This window comes from Papio anubis, chromosome 4 (assembly GCF_008728515.1).
Source record: "Papio anubis isolate 15944 chromosome 4, Panubis1.0, whole genome shotgun sequence".
NCBI lineage: Eukaryota > Metazoa > Chordata > Mammalia > Primates > Cercopithecidae > Papio > Papio anubis.
In genome coordinates this window covers 167855585-167873008 of record NC_044979.1, presented here as the reverse complement: position 1 = coordinate 167873008, position 17424 = coordinate 167855585, and the positions used below count along the sequence as shown (strand labels likewise).

The 17424-nt window shown below is 43.2% G+C and overlaps 1 protein-coding gene across 4 annotated transcripts; it reads left to right on the top strand.

Annotated features, from left to right (window-relative positions):
* Positions 1–5145: 5145 nt before the first annotated feature.
* Positions 5146–15730, top strand: MIS18A (MIS18 kinetochore protein A). 4 transcript variants are annotated; one of them, XR_002520835.2, is made up of 5 exons: positions 5146–5613; positions 9075–9141; positions 13396–13518; positions 13897–14235; positions 14823–14841. XR_002520835.2 is itself a non-coding variant. In XM_003895537.3 (5 exons), exons 1-5 carry the CDS (start codon positions 5283–5285, stop codon positions 14901–14903), a joined length of 699 nt encoding a protein of 232 aa, XP_003895586.1. In that variant the 5' UTR covers positions 5146–5282; the 3' UTR covers positions 14904–15730. The 4 variants fall into 4 exon arrangements, 3 of the variants coding, with proteins under 3 accessions (XP_003895586.1, XP_009200630.2, XP_021791231.1); XM_003895537.3 differs by having other exon boundaries at positions 14139–14235; positions 14823–15730; XM_009202366.4 differs by lacking the exon at positions 14823–14841 and having other exon boundaries at positions 13897–14257.
* The last annotated feature ends 1694 nt before the right edge of the window (positions 15731–17424 follow it).

Here is a 17424-nt window from a genome sequence, read left to right as displayed (position 1 = left end):
ATTGCCAGAGCACTCTTAAAAGGCCATAATTCTCCCAAATTATCAAGATCTCATTTGTTTCTTCTCTTTTTCCTTCTCTCTCCCAGTTATATTTTCTTGCTCTCTCTCTCCCCTCTAGTGCTAGCCATTGATATAAATTAGATGAGCATTTGTTTGTTATTTACACTAAAGCTTTTGAATCAAGCCAAAAATTAGGGTTGAATCAGGTAGTTCAAGTAACCCATACGTTGTGCAAGAAAAGACTGCAGGTTACAATAAAAATGGAATTCTCTTTCACATTTTGCCTTCCACTACGCCCTTAGACCTTCTTCGGTGACGACCACCTTCCCTGTGGCCCTGGATGAGCACAAGGGCAGTCTGTGTGTGGGATGCCTTCCCATTCACGCTCCACCCTGCTCTCAACCATGGTGAACTTGTATGGATTACATCAATATCCTCTGTGCCCTGTGGATTCTGGCTGGATGTGGGCAGTGCCGAGTTCCAGCAGGAAACAGAGGGACAGAAGAGAGTGAGGTCAGAGAATTTAATCTCCTGCCTCCCTCCCTATGAGGTCACCCCAGCTGGTGGCTGTGACCCTGGATGGAAGGTGATCGTCTCAAGGTGGTCTGCTCTTCGCAACTCTCCTTCCTTCTGGTAACCTCGCCCAGCATCCCTCTAGGTCGTAGGAGAAGTGGTGTTGGCTTCAGAGCTGCTAACCTGGATTCCTGTACCATCCCTCATGGTTCTCTCCTACACACCTTTGCAAAGAAACCCATACTAGCAGAATTTTAGTGCATGCCCTCTGTGTTCTTCTAAGGCCCTCTTAGGGAATAGGCAATTCTGCAGGCACTTTCGTTGCAAACAGAATCTCAGTGAAGAAATGGTAGCATCAGTCCAAGATATTAGTCAACACAGCAATCTTCACTACAGGATAAGAACTGTTTTCCTTTTGCCCCAGGTAGGACATAGGCTGCCTCAGCCTTCCCTGCCTCAGGTGGGGAAGGGGCTGTGGCTGGCCCTGCTCTTTCCCACCTCACCTGTTCCCTGTGGTTTTCATTTCTGCCTAGCTTGAGATGGAGAAGGTGGGGGATAGGACAGTTTTCACTTTGATATGGTTTGGCTCTGTGTCCCCACCCAAATCTCATCTTGAATTGTAATCTCCATGTGTTGAGGAAGGGGCCTGGTGGGAGGAATTGGATCATGGGGGCAGTTCCCCCAGGCTGTTCTCATGACAGTGAGTTCTCATGAGATATGATAGTTCTAAAGTGTGGCATTTCCTCTTGACTTGCTCTCTCTCTCTTGCTGCCATGTAAGATGTGCTTTGCTTCCCCTTCGCCTTCCGCCATGATTGTAAGTTTCCTGAGGTCTCCCCAGCCATGCAGAACTGTGAGTCAATCAAATCTCTTTCCTTTATAAATTACCCTGTCTTAAGTAGTTCTTTATAGCAGCATGAGAACAGACCAATACACACTTGAACTTGTTCTAACTTTGTTTTGCACTCTTAGGTCAGGTCTAGTTAGAACTGACCCTCTCTCCTAGCCCCCTCGGGGACTCCCTGCACCTCCCAAATCCCAGGTGCATGCCCATGACCCACTGGGCAAGGCTCCAGGTGACATCCTGCCAGCAAAGTTCAGACCTGGCTGACAACCTACCTTGTTTGCCTTTGTTGTGCTATCAAAACATATGCAGCTTGCCGCTCCTGCAGGTCACCCTGTCCCCAAGTGCCTGGGAACCAACAGGTATGTGTCTCCTCAAAGTCTCTTGTCAGCCAAATTGATGCAAGAAGGCAGACGCCCTCATCTTCTCTATTGGGGAGAGGCCCATCTCCAAAGAGATCCTTCCAGTGACATCATCTTGGTCACCATTTTCTCCCTTCCTTTATATTCCCAAAGTGTGTGAGAGAGGTGTAAGAGAAGGAGGAAATCAGCTAGGCATGGTGGCCCATGCCTGTAATCCCAGCACTCTGGGAGGCCGAGGTGGGTTGATTACCTGAGGTCAGGAGTTCAAGACCAGCCTGGTCAACATGGTAGAACCCCGTCTCTACTAAAAATACAAAAATTAGCCGTGGTGGTGGGTGCCTGTAATCCCAGCTACTCGGGAGGCTAAGGTGGGAGAATCGCTTGAACCTGTGAGGGGGAGGTTGCAGTGAGCCGAGATCATGTCACTGCACTCTAGCGTGGGTGACAGAGCGAGACTGCAAAAACAAAACAAACAAACAAACAAACAAAAACAAGAGGAAATCATCTCTCCTAAACCTATGCTGAAGATTCCTCCAGGAAGGAGGGCAATCTGTCTCACACACACTTTGGTATCTCATTTTTACCTCATCTTGGAGTCTTAGTGGAAACCTCAATTGTTACATACATTTTTGGTTGCTAGTAAAAACAAAACAATTGAAACTGGCTTCCACAGTAACTGGAACTGGTTGGCTCATACAACTGGAAGGATCTAGAGATTGGGTGCTGTTTCTCTGTGATTCCCTTACTCAGACTGGGAAAAACTGAACTTGACAAGGTCAAGTTTTTATTCTGAGCCAATCCCTATTGCCAGGGGAGCAGCATGGGTAGCCAGGGGTAGGTGCCATCCCTGCCCCAATCACTATGGAAGAGTCATGGTCATCCCTATTGATCGGGTTAAACCTATAGGGACTCATTCCTGGAACTGGTGGTGAGAGTGGTGGAGATGGACTCAACCTTATCCAAATCTCCTAGTTATATAACTAGGAGGTATGGTGAGAATGTAGTTTAGGAAGCAACTACAACCACGAAATATGAGGTCATCTTATTCAAGCATCTCATTTTGTCCTCCCTCCATAAATAGGATGATTTTGTGGTTAGCTGAGGTTTTTGTTTTTTTTATTTTTTTGAGACAGGATCTCATTCTGTCACCCAGGCTGGAGTGCAATGGCATGATCACAGCTTACTGCAGCCTCGACCTCCCAACCCCAACCCATCCTTCTGCCTTAGCCTCACAAGCAGCTGGGACTACAGGGGCGCACCACCATGCCTGGCTAATTTTTAAATCTTTGTAGAGACAGGGTGTCTCTGTGTTGCCCAGCTTGGTCTCAAACCCCCGGGCTCAAGTGACTCTCTCGCCTCAGACTCCCAAAGTGCCGGGGTTACAGGCATGAGCCACCAAGGCTAGTCTTGTTTTTATATTCATAATATTAATACAAACACACTTGTGCCCATAGAGGAATTCATTTTGCATCAGCCAACTTCTCCATGAGGTGCAGGAGTCATCATGCTTACAAACCATATTTTGAAGGATCAGGAAAATGTTTCCATTTTTTAATCAGGAGAAATAAATGAACTTATAGGTCTAAAAATGTTTTATGATATCATTTTAATATAATTATCTTCATAGCAATGTGACTATAAAATGAAATTTTTGTTAACTGTTTTATGGAGGGAAAGTCACCATGCAGCTCGGCCTTGTATTCCTTCTTTCCTGGGGCACCCTATTATAGAATTTAAGTATTGACAATAGGAACCCAAAGCCTGAGACAAGATGATCCTTTGAATCCCAAAGTAACTAGCCACTTAATTAAAGAACTCATGTGGATTGTATCAATGTTGCACCAGATATATTATGCTTGAAAACAACAGTCCAGGAAGGTCAGGCTTGGCTCCACAACAGCAGAAGGGGCAAAGTATGGTGATGCATGCCTGTAGTTCCAGCTACTTGGGAGGCTGAGGCAGGAGGATCACTTGAGGCCAGGAGTTCGAGACCAGCCTGGGCAACATACTGAAACATCACCTCTGAAAAAATAAAGGAAAAAAAGCAGAAGGAAGGAAGAGAATTCTATGGGTGGGAAAAACAAAAAACAAAACAAAACAAAAAAAAGAAGCCTAAATTATCTAAAGCATTTTCTTCCAGTAAGAAGCTCATTAACATGAGCATGGTGTGCTAGGGTTTACAAAGTATCTTCATGAATATTAGAAAACTTGATCCTTATGAACAACTTGGTGTAGTACTGAAGAAACAGACTCCATTTACTCCAGGAAGAATCAGACTCAGGGAAGGCAAACAGCCTTTTCCACAGTTCCCTACACTGTTACTACCTTGTGGAGGGAGGGGTAAGTTAACCAGGACCACTGACTCCAAAGCTTTTGCTTTTTGCTAGTGGCTGTAAGTACTAAAATTGGAAGTACATTTACGTAAATAGTTTATGCAACCAAGCAAAGTAGGCAGTGACTTGGGGGACACCCAGCGCGTAGTGGGAACAGAGGTAGGTCCTTGCAGGTAGCTTTCTTCCCAGGTATGCCACCAGGCTGTCTCCGGTGCATGAAGCTGGCTGGTTCCCCGTCAGCTTTCCCTGCTGACCTATGGTGTTTTAGGCAGAGGCTGGCTTTCTGGGGCAGCTGGGGAAATCTGTCCTTATCATCAAGAAGGGATGCTTCTTCCTTGCAAGGACGAATTATTCCTTGATCCAAGCAGCAGGCACACTTCCAAGCTTTCCAGGGGCATTGCTGCTTCCTCAACTTTTTCCTTGCAGTGACAGCCTGAGTGATCCGGGGCCCTTCCCAGGGTCTCATTCCAGGAATAGCAATGCGCAAAAGGACCCTGTGACGAGGGACTCCCCTATCCCCTTCCTTCTCCACTTCATGGAAAGGAGGCCCCCAGGAGCAGACAAAATAGAGCAGTGTTCACCAAAAGTGGAGTTGCTTATATGCAACTATAATTAGTCCATTTACAAAAAAGAAGAAAAAGAGTGGTGGTCTGGCACAGTGGCTCACGCTTGTGATCCTGGCATTTTGGGAGGTCGAGGCGGGAAGATCGCTTAAGGCTAGGAGTTCGAGACTGGCAACATAGAAAGACTCCTCTCCATGCCCCCAAAAAGGTTGGGCTGCCAATACTGACAGCGTGGGCAAGCCTAGGAGCTTGTTAGAAATGCAGATTCTCGGGCTAACCTGCTACCTGCTGAACCAGAGTCTGTGAAGATAGAGCCTGGCGATCTGTTTAAGAAGCTTGCCAGGTGGTTCTTAGACACTCAGGCTTGCAGCCCGTAACTTTCTCAGTGACGCTGCCCCTCCCACGGAAAGGGGTGAATAATCCTTAGGAAGACAAGCAAACAGGTCTGCAGCGTCAATTTCTTCAGGCTGGAAAACCTGACGCAGGCGCAGTGACTAACACGCCAGGCCCAAGGCGCAGGGCGCGCATGCGCACTAGAAGCCGCCCGCCGTCCGGCCCCTTCAAGCGTTTGCCCCTTCTCGGCCTCCGCCAACGCGCCCCGCCCCGCGCATGTGCAGCCGCGGTTTTTTTTTCCCTTGGCGCTCTGGGGCGCGGGCGATTTGTAGGTAATGGCGGGCGTTCGGGCCCTGAGGTGTAGCAGAGGATGCGCTGGCGGCTGTGAGTGCGGCGACAAGGGCAAGGGCAGCGACTCCTCGCTGTTGGGCAAGAGACTCTCCGAAGACTCGAGCCGCCACCAGCTGCTGCAGAAGTGGGCGAGCATGTGGAGCTCCATGAGCGAAGAAGCGTCGGTGGCCGACACGGAGAAGGCGCGGCTCGAGGAGGCGGGGGCTGCGGAGGAGAGGCCGCTGGTGTTCCTGTGCTGCGGCTGCCGGCGGCCGCTGGGCGACTCGCTGAGCTGGGTGGCCAGCCAGGAGGACACCAACTGCATCCTGCTGCGCTGTCAGTTGGGTCGAGCAGGGCATGGGGGCGTGGGGTCGCCTTCCAGGTGTGCCGCGCCGGGGCGGCCCCGGAGGGGGCGGGGGCTCCTTGGCGCTGTCCAGGGACTTTAAGAGCAAAAAGTCTGAGAGAGTGAGCTGTCGCAGGAAAAGGGGAGGAGGGTCACCCCTCCACCTTGGTTCTCGGGCGACTGGTTCTGTTCTGGGGTCCCCGGTCCCAGAAGAGCAGCGGTTGAGTCAGCATCATCGTGAGCATTACTCAGAAGCAAAGGGCAACAAAGAATAACACTTTTAAAGACCCTAAAAAAAGAGAAACAAATGGTCAAGTAGACTGTAAGCACTTGAGGTGCAGCCAGTACTCTTACTCCCCACAGAAATTAGCGGGCTGTGTGCATCAGCGGATACCTCTACAGTCTCCAGTGATAGGGCTGCAGAGCTGACGGAACACAGTGCTATGGGGAAGAAAGGGAAGGAGGTTTGCCATAAAAGCACCACCAACCTCATCAAAATTGGCGAGGAAGGAGGACGTAGCAAAAGAGTTCAGAAGAAGGCAGGAATTCGTTTCTAATCCTGGTCCTAGCAGTTACCTCTGTTTTTCCACTGTTCCCTCATTTTGCTATTTTTAAAGTATTTGGGGATAAAGTGGTGCACATATTTTTTCTGAATTGATGTAAAAATGGCTGTTGTTTTGAATTGTGGTTTTTCAAGATGAGGTTTTTCCTCTCTTTGAATACTGTAAATGTTTCCATGGCAGAAATTCATCACCGGCTTATCGACGTTTCTGGAACGTTTTCCTTCGTGTAATACTGGGAATAAAGGAGCACACCAGTGTCCCCTAGTTAACTGAAAGTTGAGATAAACTCTTTGCACCTCTTAAAATCAGACTAGGCCAAGCGCGGTGGCTCAGACCTGTAATCCCAGCACTTTGGGAGGCTGAAATGGGCGGATCACGAGGTCAGGAGATCGAGACCGTCCTGGCCAACATGTGAAACCCCGTCTCTACTGAAAATACAACAATTCCAGACCACCCTCGCCAAAGCCAAATATTAGCCGGGTATGGTGGTGTGCGCTCGTAATCCCAGCTACTCCGAAGGCTGAGGCAGGAGAATCGCTTGAATCGGGGAGGAGAAGGCACTCCAGCCTGGCACTCCAGCCTGGCAACAGAGCTAGACTCCATCTCACAAAAAAAAAAAAAAAAAAGAAAAAACAGGCAGATTTTTGATACAGTAGGAAAAGCTCTTTGTTTGAATGAATGTACCTTGTTTACATCTTTTTAAGAAATAACATGTTTGGTGTTACATCTTTCATTTTATTTGTACTTTGTTTCGATAGTATCTTTTACCATGTGGCCTCTTTTCTTTGTTTTGCTTTACTTATAGAAAGGCTATTATTTTTGTTAATTTTTATATTAATAGTTTTTAAATTTAAACCATAGTTTTAAAATAGTAAACATAGTTTAAAGAACTATACACTTTTTGATTTATCAGATTTAGATAATAGGATTTAACATCTCTCCGCCCCCCCCCCCCCCCCGTAAAGACAAACATGAATTCGGATTCATTTCCATTCCTTCCTTACCCAGTTTGAATTAGTTTAATTATTTTCATTTTGTTAAGGTTTATACATTTACATTCTGTACATTTACATTCTGTTGTAGCCATAACACAGCCTTACTATGATTTTTTAAAATAGGGTTAATTATTTAATGGGTTATTTTTTTAATAGGGTTATAGTGGGTTAACAGCCCTCTGTTGCCCAGGCTAGAGTACAGTGCCACAATCATAGCTCACTGTAACCTTGAACGCTTACTCAAACTATCCTCCCAGCTCAGCTTCCCAAGTAGCTTGGGACAACAGACACACACTAACACCTGGCTAATTTTTAAATTTTTTGTAGAGACAGAGTCTTAATATGTTGCTCAGGCTGATCTCAAACTCCTGGCCCCAAGCAATCCCCTGCTTCGGCCTCCTAAAGTGCTGGGATTACAGTGAGTTACAGCACCCGATCCTATAATGTTTATATAATTTTTTTTCCCAACTCCAGTACTCATTAACATAAGAACGCTTCTTAATAGCTTTCTCATTCTTGAGTTGTTTGATTAATCTTTAGTGCTCCCCACGTCCAGATCTCCAAGAAAATTTCAAGTTTATGTGCTTGAAAATATTTTCCTGTTTTTGTACGTGAATGCTAGCTTGGCTGCAGGTACAGTTCTTGGTCATGCTCTTTGCTTTTGATAGGTGCTGAGCAGCTGGTGCAAAATCCTTGAGACTAGAGTATGGTCAAAGAGAATAAAGATAAGATTTAGGGAGGAAGGAAGAGACCAGAAACTGCAAGGCGTTGTAGTCTGTTCTAAAGAGTAGTAATCTGTTCTAGTAAGTACATTATTCTGCTAGCTTAGGCCGGAGAGTAATATGACCCTGCATTTTCTTTGGAGAAAGCATCGAAGGAGGAACAAGTATGGAAGTGGGGAGGTCAGTGAAGAGCCAGGGCAGTAGTCCAGGCAAGAGGTAGTGCTGGTCGTTTGGGGGCTGGAGTGAGGTTTGTGACGTAGAATTGATGGAATGGATCAGTGGAGTAGATATGGGGGACCAAGATGAGGAGATGAAGAATCAAGGATGACACCCTGGTTTCTGATTTCAGCAAGCAGGTGGATGGAGTTTACAGAGTTAAGGTAGACTGTAGGAGGCCATGAAATCAAGAGTCTGTTTTGGCCATTTTAGGTCTGATGTACCTTCTTCATTTCTCTTCACCCTCTACCCTGTCCTTTAGTGTGTCGCAGACCTGGATTCTTTGGGATTGTTTGCTGCTGCCTCTCGAGTCCAGCAGTGACCTCTGTCCAAGTCATTATTCAAGTAAAAGATGTGTGGCTGGGATCTTGAGGACCCTCTCAGTTACTTTTAGAGAAATGGGCCCTGTGTTTGAAATCCGGAGATATATGTGTTGGCTGTTTGCATCTTCCTAGTTTTGAAACCCAGTTTCACTAACTGGCAGATAGTTCTTTGCAGTCTGTGATTTGAGATTCTAATGGTTCCAAGTTTACTGTGGAATGAATTTTTCCCTCTAATTTTAGCCATTCTATTAATGTTAGTGGTTTTCAGGGAAAGGGAGGAAATAACCTTTTAAAATTTTTCTTAAATTTTTTTTTAAACATTTTTTTGAAGATGGAGTCTTGTTATGTTGTCCAGGCTCACCTCGAACTCCTGGCCCCAAGCCATCCTCTCATCTTGGCCTCCCAAAGTGTTGGGATGACAGGTGTGAGCCACTGCGCCTGGTTGGAAATAACTCTTATTCTGCCATCTTTTCCCAGAAGACCCCAGTACATTTCGTTTCGAACCACTGTTGTGTGTGTTTGACTTTGGGCTTATTTTTTGTCCTTCAGGTTCTAAAAAGTTGGATTAGAAATTGTCTGCATATATGTTGTAATGAACCACATTAATAAATTATTGTTACTTTCTCTGTTTCTAGGTGTTTCCTGTAATGTTTCTGTGGATAAGGAACAGAAGTTATCCAAACGTGAAAAGGAAAATGGTTGGTGAGTAAAACTGTATATGAATATGTTAGAGAATTTTTTTTTTTAATAAAAATCTTTAAAAGGTCATTACTAGTAGTAAGATTACTTGGAATAAAACTTTCCATGATAGTAAAAAATCAGTCATTTGCATATATCTGTTCTCTTTTTGCTTTTTCTATATCCTGTTTTAGAAAGTATATCAGTTCTTGAGTGGTTGTGGTCACCTTTAAATATTGAAAAGTTAGAGTTTCCAGATTTCTAAAAGCATATTCTGACACTCCCTTTTTGGATCTTTGGGCGTGGTGCTGAAGAAAATCGAAAATAAAAGTAGAAAAAGAAGGTTGGGCACGGTGGCTCACGCCTGTAATCCCAGCACTTTGGGAGGCCAAGGTGGGCAGATCACTGGGAGTCAGGAGTTTAAGACCAGCCTGGCCAACATGGCAAAACCCCATCTCTACTAAAAATACAAAAATTGGCCGGGTTTGGTGGCAGATGCCTGTAATCCCAGCTACTCAGGATGCTGAGACAGGAGAATCACTTGAACCAGGGAGGCAGAGGTTGCAGTGAGCCAAGATCACCACTGCACTCTAGTCTGGGCAACAGATCAAGACTCAGTCTTGCAAAAAAAAAAAAAAAGAAAATAGCCGTATTATAAAATCTCAATGTTAAAGAGTGCCTTAGGCTAATGCTGCCCACCTTTCTCGTGTTATGGCACACATAAAATGCTGCTGTCACATATACAGCCTATTGGGGTAAACAGATAAGGCCGTTTGTGGCAAGAGCAAATAACACAGGAGCCCCAGCAATCTGAGGCCCTGTGTGGCCACTTTAAGGGTTGAGGGGACAAATGTCTTGCCATACCTGCCACCCATGTGCCATAGTGACACCTGAGCAAACTGAGTGGGAAGCGCTGCCCTATGTAACTGTTGCTCCAAATGTAAACTGTATCTTATACTTGCATATGAAATAACTTTAGGTGGTACACAGTTAAACAAAAATTAATTATATATATATTTTATGTATATTATAAATCCTGGCTTTTCATTTTTAGTGATGCTAGAGTATCCTATCAAATAAAGTATATTTCAATTAAAAAAAGTTAACTCTGTGCACTTACGACCAAATACCTCCTGATTACCCCACCTCCTAATACCATCACATTAGGAGCTACCATTTCAACTGATACGTTTGGTGGGGGACAGAAACATTCAATACTTGTTACTCCTAAAACCCTTTTAATTTCTTGAGCGATGGGGTGATAAGGGTATCTTTTGTTACCATGTTTGGTCTTAGTCACCAGTTCTGACAGAAGAGCTTCTAAGATGCTTGGAATCCCTGGAGTGATGATGATGTCATTTTGAATCCTAATGAGATTACTGTGGCTGGGGGGCTTCTAGGTAGCTTAAGGATTGGGGGCCAGAAGGACCAAGGCATGATTAGAGGGTTGGAAGTTTCGGCCCTACCCCAACCTCTTCTCCCACCTCTGTGGAGGGGAGAGGGGCTAGAGATTATCAGCAATGATTTAATTGATCATGCCTGTGTTATAAGACCTCCAAAAACCCCACAGGTTTTAGAGAACTTCCAGGTTGGTGAATATGAGATGCCGGGTGTACCTAGAAAGGTCTTGGAAGCTCTGTGTCCTCTTTCTGTAACCTCTGCCCTATATATCTCTTCCATAAAAAGTAAAAAAAAAAAAAAAGTTTCTCCATTTAAGATACATTAGTAACAGTACAGATAGTTTGTGAATGTGACAAAAATTGTGGTGCTGGCATGCAGGCCATAAAAATGTGGAAAACCCAGGCCCAGATCATTTTTCATTTTGTAGTTGAAGAAAGTTAGGCCCAGGGAGGCTAGAACTTTGCTAAGGTCACGGGACGAATTAGCAGTAAGAGCTAGGACTATGCTTGTTATCCATCCTTACTGCCTTCGAAGTGCTTTTTCTTCCCCACTTCCTAGCTCTAGCCATTTTGATGTCACCATCATTTTTGTTCTATTTGTGTACTACCTACCAACTGTGCTATTACATACTAAATTTTTTAAATTAAATCAACTCAAAATTTTTATTTAAATTTATCTTAAAAGGATTCTTTTTACTATCATAAATATATACTTGCCATAACTAGAAAGTAACTCTGGAGAGAATTACAGTGAAAACAATTGTTGTTAGTTCTAGCTGAGATATTGTTGCCTGGCTCGTTCTCTGCCTGAGGTCTGTTCTCTTACTATTAAAAGATTTGCAACTATGAGACAAGTGTCAAAGACAGTCTAGCACCAAACAGAGACTTTCTTCTTTTTTCTAATCAGGATTGATAGAGAATTCACTCTCTTTGATCCAGAGTTATTAATACTGTTTGTTCGTATCACCTAAACCCATCGATTAGACTGCCTTCAGTTGTCTTGGACTTCACTAGGGAATTTTTTGATAGGCCCATCCTGTGAAATACCTGCCTGAGCCATTCTGCTGATGGTTAGCAAGAGCACTGAGGGCTTTAGAAATATGTTGTGAAGGTAGCAGTGCTGTTTTCTCTCTTAAGTCTGACTTTGTCCTTTGTTGAGGATCTTACAATCGGATTATTCCTTGTCTAACATTACCTTACGATTGTTGGCACTGCCTTCTCAATGTTAGTGTTCGATGACAAGGGTGAATTCTGGCCAAATTCTTGCCAACTGTGAAAGCAGAAAGATGCTGCCTTAATAGTAGCTACCATCTCTTCATTGTTCCACAAGATGATTCTAGAAGTGTGAATGGGTTTTTCCTATTTTTGGTGGTGTTTAGGTTGATTTTGATAACTCAGGATGAAACAGTCTTATTCATGGCTCAGTGTGTTTGGGGAGTTCAAGCCTCTGGTTTCTCTGAGTGTCCTTTCTTGGCTGATGACATTAGATACTAGTTTGCAATCTTGGTAATGGTGTGAGGTGGTCTCATAATGGTAATGAGGTTTGATATATAGCATGGAGGTTTGCCTGTTCACTGTGAGTAATTTAAGTGGGATTTACTAACATACTTTTATATTTCTTATATAAAAACTTATACAAGCTGGCTGGGTATGGTGGTTCCTGCCAGTAATCTCAGCACTTTGGGAGGCCAAGGTGGAAGACTGCTTGAGGCTAGGAGTTCAAGACCAGCCTGGGCAACATAGTGAGATTGTTTCTACTATAAAACTAAAAAAAGTGTAGAAACTTATAAAAGCCCGTAGACACTTAATATGTAATCAGTGGCATATTATCCAGCTAATCACATCATCAGTGAGAATTCATGACTTAATCAGGTGGTCATCCATTTTGTTCTTTGATCCATATGTTGCTGTAATAATTAACAGTGTCTCAGTATCTGTAAGTAAACAATGATGTAGTGTGTAATCTGTGAGTCTTGGGTAGCTCCCTTTTGCTTGATAGCAGGAATAGATATTTTGTGATTACAAGTATTTCATGTACTGAGTAGGAGATAATACTTTTGCAATAATAATCGATTGTGGTGTATGTTTTACTACTGTGATCACTACTGGATTGAAATCTCCAGTCATCACTTTGCTGTGTGTTGGAGTGGCAATTTTAGTGTATTTATAGAATGGTAAATTTGGATGGGTCAGTTCAACAAGGCGTTTGAGAGACACTGGATTCTAAGCCGGGTTTTAAGGAGACATGAGTAGGCTTTAGGGGAGGGTATATTCAAGTGTGTGGAACCTGAGTTGAGAGGTAACTAGAATGAAGGAACAATTGCATGGGTTGTCATCTAACTTTGGAGAGTCTTTTTTTTTTTTTTTTTTTTTAAATTAAGACAAACAGTATTACCTTCCACTAGAGCAGAGTTTGGTAAACTATGGCCCATGGGGAGGGCACTCATTTGTGAATACGAGTTTATGGGAACACAGATTATTCAGTTAGTATTGTCTATAGGTGCTTTGTTTTACAATGACAGAGGTGAGTAGTGACAGACACCATATGGCTGGCAAGCCTAAAATATTTATTCTCCACTTTGTTACATTAGTACCAGATTGAGGAATTTATATTCTAGAAAAACACCACCTCGATATCCTCTCTTGTCACTTTTTTGTATGTCCCTTGTTATTTGATACTTAAGGCATTGCGACTTGGAGATGACTGTCTTTACATTTTTATTGTAAATATATTACTATCATTTTTTCCTATCCTTTATGTATGACCTAGTGTGGTCAGAATAGCATGTTTAGAAGCTGAAGTGTTTATGGATTTTAACAATGAGATTAGAATGAGTTGCTACTTCGTTTCCTAAAGCAAGGCATTTCTTTATTGCAGCATCCTGGAGACTTTGTACTGTGCGGGGTGCTCGCTCAATCTTGGCTACGTGTACAGATGCACGCCCAAGAATCTTGATTACAAGAGAGACTTGTTTTGCCTCAGTGTTGAAGCCATTGAAAGGTAAGTTTGATATATAAATGTTTACCTCACAACTGGTGTTTCAGAAAGTTAAGTTTGCAGAGAAATTGGCACGGAAGTGTCCGAACTAAATCAATACTGTTTGGTTAAATATATTTTCAAGTAATGATTTCTAACAAGCCAGTAATTTTTTTTTTTTTTTTGCTTTGACCTGCTTCTTTATTTGGTATTGGAAAAGTCAGACACTCTAAATTGTAGGAGAAAACACTGTGAGAAATTTTTTTGGAATAAAAGTATATTCAGTTGTTTTTAAAAATTGAATGTAGTTTAGTAGGATTTTGCCCACCGCCCCTAGCTTTTTATTTTTATTTCTTTTAAAACTTATTTTTTTAAGATATGGGGTCTCACTCTGTCACCCAGGCTGGAGTGCAATGCTGTGGTCATAGCTTTCTGCGTCCTTGAACTCCTGGGCTCCAGCAATCCTCCTGCGTCAGCCTCCCAGGCAGCTAAGACAACAGGCGTATTGCCTGGGGTCTTGTGTTGCCCAGCTGGTTTCAAACTCCTAGCCTCAGATGATCCTTCTGTCTCAGCCTCCTGAATAGCTGGGAACAAGTGCATGCCACCACACCAGGCTTGTATTTTAACCTTGTACCGTACGTCAGTTATGTTTTAGGGTCCTCTGAAAAGCAAATTGTGTCAGAAGATAAAGAGCTTTTTAATCTTGAAAGCAGAGTTGAAATAGAAAAGTCTCTAACACAGGTAATTTTATTCTGTACGTTTTATATCTCTGTATGAACAATTTGTCAGTGAAGAAGTGCTTCCCCACAAACGATAATTCTCATAACGTCATCTGTCTTGATCGCAGGAAGAGTGTGCCTGTTTCATTTCAGGTGTTAGTAAAGTTGATTTTTGGGGAACTCAAATGAAGCTAAAGCTTAATCAACAAAATACTAAGGAAGACATTTCATGACAAAATCAAAACTATGTATTCTAATTTTGCTAAGCTAGAAATACATCTTTGATTCAAATCAGTATTTTGTTTGCTTCGATTCTTGTGGTATAAATAGCCTTGTTGTTGGATGTTAACATTTTGTCATGGCCAGATAGGTGAGATGGTGATGATTGTATAAAAGAGATGCAGATTGTAGGTTGAGAACTACTGTTGATAGAATGATGCTTTATTTTAAAAAATGTATGCCTGCAAATAGTTTTGGTAAACACTGAATATCTACCATGTAATGTATGACATATCCAAAATTGCATTAAGTGTATATCTTAATTATTTTTAACCATGTATAATTTTAAATGATATGTGTGTTTAATTTTTTATTTTTTCAATTCAATAGATGGAAGATGTCTTGAAAGCATTACAAATGAAGCTGTGGGAGGCCGAATCAAAATTGTCCTTTGCCACTTGTAAAAGCTGAACTCTAGTCTGTGTCCTCCATTCTGCCCCTGCCCTTCCTCCCCTTATTTGTTAAATGAAGCAACATAGACGTCGTCTCCACAAAAAAAAAAAAAAAAAAAAAAAAAAAAATTAGCCAGGCGTGCGAAACGCTGAGGTGGGAGGATCACTTGAGCTTGGGAGGTCGAGGCTGCAGTGAGCCTTGATCATGCCATTAATGCATTCCAGCCTGGGTGACAGACTGAGACCTTCCCCCCCGCCCCCCCGCAAACAGAAAAGACCCCAAAATTGTAGAATTACTTTGAGCTATATTTTATGGTAAAAAAGTGATTGTTTCTCAAAATCCCATTTTAAAGCCGTTTTATGGTACTTGTTGGAATTGGGACTTAGGAGTTTTGATTTTGATAAGAAACTGAGATAATTTTCTGAACTTTTTTTCCTCTGTATCACATTTATTTACTATTTTTAAAAACTTTATTTGACCTTTAACACTTGGGATAATATTTATTATAAATGATAAGAAAAATCTTAGAGGTTTTTCTACCCGCAGTGTCATGGAATTTTCTCTGAAAACTAATGCTTAAAGTTTCCTAGAGAAATTGGTCAGAATGATCTGTCAGAACCATTTGAAAACTTCTTCAAGAGCAGTCGCATATATAGTAGGATTTTACATTTTCCTGCTGTGTACTACTATATGCTTAAAAAACCTGGAGGAATACTTACCAAAGAGGAGTAGCCATCTCTGAGGGTGGGATTCTGGGGGAGTTTTTGGTTTTTCTGTTTTCTGTCATGTAAAACTTCTGTAGTATGTATTTTTATAATTGAAGAGAATAAAGGTTAAAACAAAGTTCTTTAAGATTGATTTTTACCAACTGAATTATATTTAATTGAGATCAGAAATCCTCGTGCTGTGAAAGCCACACATTAGCATGGCAGTGTGGAAGGCCTGCTCAGGCATATAAAGGTAACCCCACATTTCCCCAGACCCCTTTGTTTCTGGGTGCGAGTGAGGTCACAAAACAGTACCCAGTGGTATGAGTAACTCACTCAGCTTGTGCTCAGAAGTTCCCTGATTATTTGTGAGAATACTAAAGTTCTCAGAGCAAAAGGTCCTAAGTCACACTGACTGGATCCTGTAGGATTCTTGTGTTCTTTTTGAGAGATTGTTGACAATCTCTCAATTAGAGTTGAGTGAGTCCTCTAGGTGTTCTCTCTCGCAGACTCCTCTCCCACTAACAGACTATGGTGCTGTGGAAGCAAATGTCAACACCCGCTGGCAACAAGGCGACGTCTGGCCGCAGTAAGCTTGATGTAGTCCCAGGTGTCTGTCCTCTTAGGTGCTTTGATGGCATCTTGTGTGAAAATTCATTCCAAACAGATGAGAGAGTATTTTAGCCACAAGACTCAGCTAACTCTGGTTGTGCAGGTTACAGAGTACTCCAGCAAGCATTTTCAGATACCATTCCAAAGCCATAGGCAATTTGGCTCCCCGATTCCTTATACCCTGTTCATACTAGGGAAGGAAGGGGCTGTACAATATTTGTAGCCAATTCACTCATCTTGAAAGCTCATTTCACCAATGAAAAGTAATTTCTAATGTCCTGGTGCTCATTAAGATTCTGTTACAGATCAGGAGATAAATGTAGCTCATGCCTTAGTGCCTGCCTCTAGAGTGGGCCTTTGATTACCTTTCCATCCCCACATGTGTATTCCTGTTAGGGTTCTACACGTGAAGTTAACGAAGCTCCCTGGGCTGCAGATGGAAGCCAGAACACTTTTGTATCACATGGCCTCCACTGAAGCATCTAAAAGCCAATCCAGGAAACACTGTTTCATAAGACAGTCTTCATCTTTGGCCTCAACCTGTGGCATCCCTGAAGGAGTGGCCTTGCCATCGCAGTGAGAGAGGGACTTCCAAGGCTGGGGTCCAGGTGGGAGTGCTGCATCCTGTCTGTGCTGCACGGTGACACTTGCAGGAGAGGAGCCTTCCCCTGTTCTGGGCCACCCCCTCCTGGGCCACCTGTTTCTCTGAATCTGGTGGCGTGGCTTTTCTGGCTTTCTATGAGGCCTCATCAGAACGTGTATGTGTGGTCCCATATATCCACCTGCTAAAACCTACTACTTGAGGCAACAAATTTTTGTTTCTTACAATTGGAAAACCCAGCATGTGGTCGTTTCTGGTAAATGAGCCCTGGGAAAGCACTGCCTGTGAGCGAGAGTAAGAGTCCAGAAGCAGGAGACCAATGTCCCAGCCCAAACCACACGGGACCCAGTGGAGGCTTCAGACAGATCTCCCCAGAAGTTATTCCTTCAGCCATTCCCATAAAGGGCACTCCCTAGTTCTTTAGGGAGAAGATACGGAAACTGATACCAGAACCTGGTGTGCGGCCTTTAAAGATTGTTGTAACTGGGTGTGTGTAGAACGTTGTGCATAGTTTTCATCCCAGAGTGTGGGTGCTGTCCTCAGTAAGTTCTCCAGTCATGCTCATACATTTCCAAGCTAAAGAGTCCACTGGAGGCATCTTTCTGTGTGGCATCGATGC